Here is a 6305-nt window from a genome sequence, read left to right on the forward strand (position 1 = left end):
AAAAAAAAAGAAGGAAAGACAAACTTGTATCTTATTTTCAACTGCAAAAAGGGAAAGATTAATCTATTTTATAGTAAAATTTCAGAATGATCTGTGGTCAAATAAAATATGTAGGCTTGAATTTTAAAAAACCCCACAGCTTTTCGAAAATTATTATTATGTCATTATGTTAGACCTATGTTTGTTCCTGAATAGCTTGTGATAGCTTCTATACATTCTTTACAACTTCATTTCACCCTATAGTGTTGGTCAATGTTGTTTTCTGAGGAACACAATAAGATATACACCTTATGTTTTATGCCTTTTCCTGGCCAAGGTCTCTCTCACATGACAGTCACCATACTATACACCAGGCCAGAGCACCATTTAATATATAATCACTTATGCAGTTGCGAGCGCCGTAAAACTCTTACTAAAACTAAACTAAAAGTAATATATAATCAGATAAACAGAATAATCATTTTTGTCATGACGTGTCATGCGCTTGTCAATTTTTGGGCACGTGGATTTATTGGTATCATCTAAAAGCTTGTTCATTTGGCTTGCTTTCCATTTTAAAAAAAATTGGCAATTGAAGGAGGTGGAGGTTGCTTGGTTTCAGAGGTAAAATTAGTAGGGAAATTGTCACCAAAGTTTGTAACTTCAGTAGCTTGAGAGCTTTTCATCAATGTTTTTTTTCCCCAGTAAAGTTCATCTTGCAATGTGTTGTTATATGGACACCAAAGGTGTTGAGCAAAAAAAAATTCAACAAAAAATGCCAATCTGGTGGGAAAGTGCCTTTTTGTTTGATTACATTATTTTGACGAGCATCTGATTTCATCATGATGCCTCACATTTTGTATGTTCTAGACAAAAAAAGAAGAGTACTACACATTGTTCATGTGTTCTAAGTGAAAAGAAAATCAGTACTGCACTGTGGATTACAACAATTACAGTGAAGTCCGCTTAAACCAAAATCTGCAGGGCCACCATAATTTCTTTGGTAGGCTATAGCCGGATTTTCAGTTGAAAGGGATTTCTCTAATAGAAGTTTAAAAAATTAGGGATTTTCTTTTCTTTCAGTTTTCTGCTGAATTCAGATTTACCATGTGCGGTTTAAATGGACTCCACTGTATGTCAGACTAAGGTCTATAGCTAAATCTCCTACTTGCTCCCCACAGGCGGATCCCCCCCACCAGTACGGGGAGCCACAGATGGGTGGGGAGCCGGTGTACGCACAGGTCAACAAGGGCAGTCGGCGTCGGCCAGACCAGTATGACCCCAGTGGATCTCCCAGCATGCATCGTCAGAACGTGGATGGTGCAGGGGGTGGGGCTGACTCGTGGGTTTGATGAGGGTGTTCCAGAGCAAAGTGTTCAAGTGTGTGTGAGTGATTATGTGTGTGTGTGAGTGAGGGTGTGTGTGCGTGTGTGTTACCTGTATGTTATGTGTGTGTGTGTGGTTTGTGGTTCTCTCATACATTATGTGACAGTTGCTGGCAGTGGCTGTAAGAGCTGGTATATATCTCACAAAATAGCTACCGGAGGAAAAGTGTCTACAACTCTCAGGCCACGTGAGGCTGTGTCTAACTGGGGGGGGGGTGTTATTCTGGGCAAAGTGAATTAGCGAGATGTGAATGTTCGTTACCTATTTTTGCAGAATGTCCATGACAGGATATTTGTCAACTCTTTTTGGGCTTTAGTGGGGTCAGAGACATACCGTATTGATTTTTTATTTTTGCGACGGCTACTGTGTCCCCGTTTAGAATGTTTTATAATTCACATTGGGATTTTTTCCCCTGTAGTTAGAGGGCAAGATGAGTTGTTGCTCTTGTCAATAGCCGGACTTTCCTGCTCCCATCATGTTTGTATGTCTTGAATCTGTGAGTTTGTGAGTACTAATTGTATGAGCATGTTTTTACGCACGCTCTGAATGTATGTGGTGTGCAGTAGAAGGATGCAACTGGTTCCTTGAAAAATCTACACAGGTGTTCGGCAGATATTTCAGGAAGGTTTAATTCATAACTAAATAAGTTTGTATTAAATTCTGTTTTATCTCGAGGAAAGATTTTTATTGATGACCCACAGGACGACATTGGCCATGGTTTGAGAAAAATAAGTTGACCTGTATTTTCCAGTGCTCGGTTTGAGCGTAACTCCATCAGTTATGTGTTTCGTTATAGGTTTGGTTGGAAATTGGGGGGTCAGTCATGTCTCACTTAGTGTATGTGTGTGTGCTGGCACGTGTGTATATTCATTCTTGTCTTGATTGAGGTTGTGTTTCTTGAGGGTTGTGGTTTGGTCTGCTCCTTCTTCGTCAGTATTGCTTGCCATAAAACTAGAACCCCACAACTGTCAGACAGCACCGTGGTCACAAAGAAATGAGATTGAGCATTTTTCACTTTAAAGTCCTGGGTAAGGGGCAGGGCTGGGAGAGTGGGGGTTGAGTCATTGCGAGAGTGTGTACTTTATAGTGTAGGAGATATGACCTTCATATGTCTGAACAGAATGATAGCATCATAATATTGACCTGATGTTTAATATCTATCGCTTGCAGTGGATGAGTATGGAGAACAGAACCGAGTTTGGGGAGGGTTTTTTTTTCTCATTTCGATGTAAATGTGTGGAAAACTTTGAACTAATGCTTTTGTTCTATCATAACTAACATGGTAATTCTTCCCCTCCTTCTGTACTGGGAACACATGCACATATTATCAGCAAGCACTAATATTTATGAATGAAATATACCAGAGTTTGGAAATGGACTAAAACAGACAGCAAAAACAGCAGCAAAACAATCTAGCAAATCTGATCACAAACATGTGGTAACAGCGTTCTCTGGAGTTTGACTTTAATGTAGGTCCTGAAGCCAGTAATATTTCCCCCCCCCAACTACTCTTGAGGTTTTTTTTTTTTTAGCTGTCAGCTTTTTATAGCTTAAAACTATACTAGCTGGTCCTTGGTCTCTTAATCATGCGGGCTATTCATTTTTGGTAAAAGTCTTTTTCAGACTCCACCCGCCCCCTTCAAATAGTTAGAAGAATCATCTTTCATGCTGGAGGTTATGGCTACCCACATCTGGTCCCACATAATAATGTAGTAATGGCTCTGGGTTGTGCAGAAGGTCTCCAATTAGAGAGCTGATGTAGACTTTTTTTACCTATATTTTTTGCCTTGCCAAGTTTTGTCATGTTTCAAAATCTTCCTCTGACTTAACTGTCATCTTTGCACGTTAGAGTGCAGTCTGTCGTAGTCTATTGGATCCAATTTTCTTTTTTACATTCCCTGGTAAATCAATATGTTGAAAGTTGTGAAATTCCAGAACGTGTCAATATGCCATTGAGGGTGAAGATTTGCTCGGAGTAAAAAGCAAACTGATGCTCTCTTACTTTGAGTTTAAATTCAACAGTGGGACATCACAGAAGATTATGAACAACTTTTGAGTTTTAAAATTTTAGCAGACGGGAGGGGTTGTGTGAGTGAGTGTGTGTAATGTATGCCCAGTGGCAGAGGAGACGAGACCAAGATGTTGCGTAATATGTTGCGTCTGTGTGTGCCGCATGCTTTTGATGTCTCTGAAATCTTAAGCTATTTGCCCTGAACAGTAGAATAAAGTCACAATTAATTAGTCTGTGTGTCACAAAGTTTTGCCATTTTCTCGCTGACTTTTTGATATCAATAGGCTGTCCAGATATACAGTTATATCACACTATGCTTTTTTTATACATGTTTTCTCTGTCAGACTTGACTGCTTCTGGTTTGGCTTTTGCCGTGTAGCAATGCTTTTCCAAAAAAAAAAGGATGAATTAGTAACTATTCTTTATGTATCTGTCACCATGATGTAAACGTTTTTCACTTCCATCATCAGAACTTTCTATTCTTTTACGCAAGTCTTTACCATACCATTATCCAAGTCCACTGTACATAGCCATGGGCACCCGGTTGTCTCCAGTTGACAATGGGGAATAACTGCTGACCCTCTTCTCAAGATGTGATGTACATACAATTTATTTTTGGCTAACATTTTGTACTTGACAGCTTTTGCTGTGGGGAAAAAGAAAGAGAGAGTGAGAGAGTAACTGTTTGTGATTGAAGAAAGGGAGATAAACTGTGGATAGTGATTTTTTACATTTTAATTGGTGGTTGTGCGTTGTGAGACTCAGAGACTATGCTGGAAAGGGCTTTTGTGTTATCGGTCGGAAAAGCTCCTTTCCCTTTTTCTTCTTCCTCCTCCTCCTGGCAGACCCTTCTACAAGGGCTGAGGTGCAGGATAAGCCATTCTATACCTTCTTTCAAGCAATCACTTCCAGGGTTAGTGATGTTGAGGTACTCGTGTCCAGTTCAATGTTCCCAACAGAGGAGATCATGGTAGCACTACTGTACCGGTTCTGTTGTGAAGTGCAACGCTCCTCATGAAGGTCTCCACATTTCAGTAGAGTTGTGAGTTGTCCAGTGCTATTTACACTGTAGTTCTGTAATAATAATGTTAATAATTATAATAGTAATAAAAATAGCTTGTCCATTAATGTCTGACAATGGCTTGTACGTCTGTAGAGGAGAACATTTCTTAAGAGAAACTGAAGAAATTTTGGAATAAGATGGTTTGTGGCTTTTTACATGGCCAATGAGACCAATTTTGGAAGAAAAGTTCAGTTTTGAAGGGTCTCCTTAAATTATTTGCACAATTCTATGCCCGTCAGGTTTTTGCCAAGGAAGGCATGGGGAAATCTTGTTGGTAAAGTAAAGTATTGTGCGCACTGCCGCCCCCCCAAGTCTTTGTGGGTTCTTGTGAGTCACAGCTTGCTGATTCCTGTTCCTGTCTGTAAGACATAACTGCAACTATTTCAAGTGGTTCAAAATGTGGAGGGTTTTGTCCAGGGTGTTAACAGCTTTCCGATATATATCGCATGTGAGTTTGTTTCAGGGCAGACTATCTTCACAACTAGTAGACCAACTTGTCACTGTCCTTTAAGATGAGATGAAAATCAACTTGCTTATCAGAACGGAAATTTTGACAAGATATTGACAGATATCAAGACTTGATTGTGGAGAAATATGTGAAAGTGGGGCATAATTGTTTGTTTGTTCTTTATGGTGCGTGGCCCACAAGTGGTCCTTTGTGGTGAAAAGACAAAATGGATATCAGGTTGTGCAAAAACGTGTTCTGTCTTCGCTTTCTACATTGACCAATAATGTAAAGAGCGTTTTATTGCATGTTTTTTGGGTTTTTTTTTTAGGGAACTGAACCTTAAAAGATGTCTATGGGCTTTGCTTGTCTGTATGTAATTTTTCTAAGTGAAAAGAGAGGTTATCACATTGATAAAGTGAAGTGTGAGATTTTACATATATATAAAAATGAAGTGATATCGACAAATGTCATGATTTATATATTATTAGCACTAATACTGTGGATGTATGTTTTATATATACATATATATATATATAATCTTTTCCTTGCTCTGTAGGGGTTCCATGTTTCCCACCATATAGAACAACAGTGTCAGCTGTGCTGTGGACATTGTCTTCTCTAGTACTTTAACAACTTTTTGCAGTAACTTTGCTTCGTGTAATTGGAACATTTTGACATTGACGGACAAAATGTGTTCAATTGTCCAAACATAATCAATGAATGAATTAACTTGCTCATAATGTACCAAATTGTTTTGTTTTGCCTCACCACCCCCCCCACACCCTTTTTTTTTCTTTGTGGAAGGACATTTTTCACCCATACCCCCTTCCCCCCAAATTATATCTCGCAAGCGAGACAGGTGGAAAACCACACCTTTATGCATCAGACTGAACCGTTTGGTTCACTCTCTTTCCAATTTTTGTTTTCTCCTTTGTCATTCATTTAATGCAATGAAACCATTTTTGTCTGTCAGATATTTAATTCTAGCAAATTTTCTTGTACATATCATCCAATAAAAAGTTAATAAAAATAATGATAAAATAGTTATAATAAGTGTGTTTTTATTCACTTTGAGAAGGTGTTATGATGCGATTGGGGTGTCCAAAAATATTCTGTGTTTTGAGTAACAAATTTGAACGAGTTTTATCAGAAAGATTTGGAAATAATGGAATGTAGAAACAAATCTGATGAGCTGTGTGGAAACTGTATGGTGGTAATCACCTGGTGTGTTGGAAGGTGCCACTGGTAGGTGACAGTTGGTCCTACTTCTTTTTCTTTCCTTTTGTTGTTTCTGCTGGTCTCCTGTCTTGCTTTTCCCCTGCATTTTAATGACCGTTATTGTGTCATCGTGCTTCTCTTTACTCTCTCTCTCTCTCTCTCTCTCTCTCTCTCTCTCTCTCTCTCTCTCTCTCTCTCTG

At 38.9% G+C, this 6305-nt stretch overlaps 1 protein-coding gene across 1 annotated transcript in view; it reads left to right on the plus strand.

The window, feature by feature from the left end:
* The window catches only part of LOC101861336 (catenin delta-1), a gene marked incomplete at its 5' end in the record, with an annotated part of 32023 nt that extends 26089 nt beyond the window's left edge, over positions 1 to 5934 (plus strand). The window contains 1 exon segment of the mRNA XM_013090243.2: positions 1161 to 5934. Coding sequence (XP_012945697.1) covers positions 1161 to 1331 — 171 coding nt within the window.
* Positions 5935 to 6305: the final 371 nt, after the last annotated feature.

The sequence above is a fragment of the Aplysia californica genome, unplaced genomic scaffold (assembly GCF_000002075.1).
Source record: "Aplysia californica isolate F4 #8 unplaced genomic scaffold, AplCal3.0 scaffold01192, whole genome shotgun sequence".
Taxonomy (NCBI): domain Eukaryota; kingdom Metazoa; phylum Mollusca; class Gastropoda; order Aplysiida; family Aplysiidae; genus Aplysia; species Aplysia californica.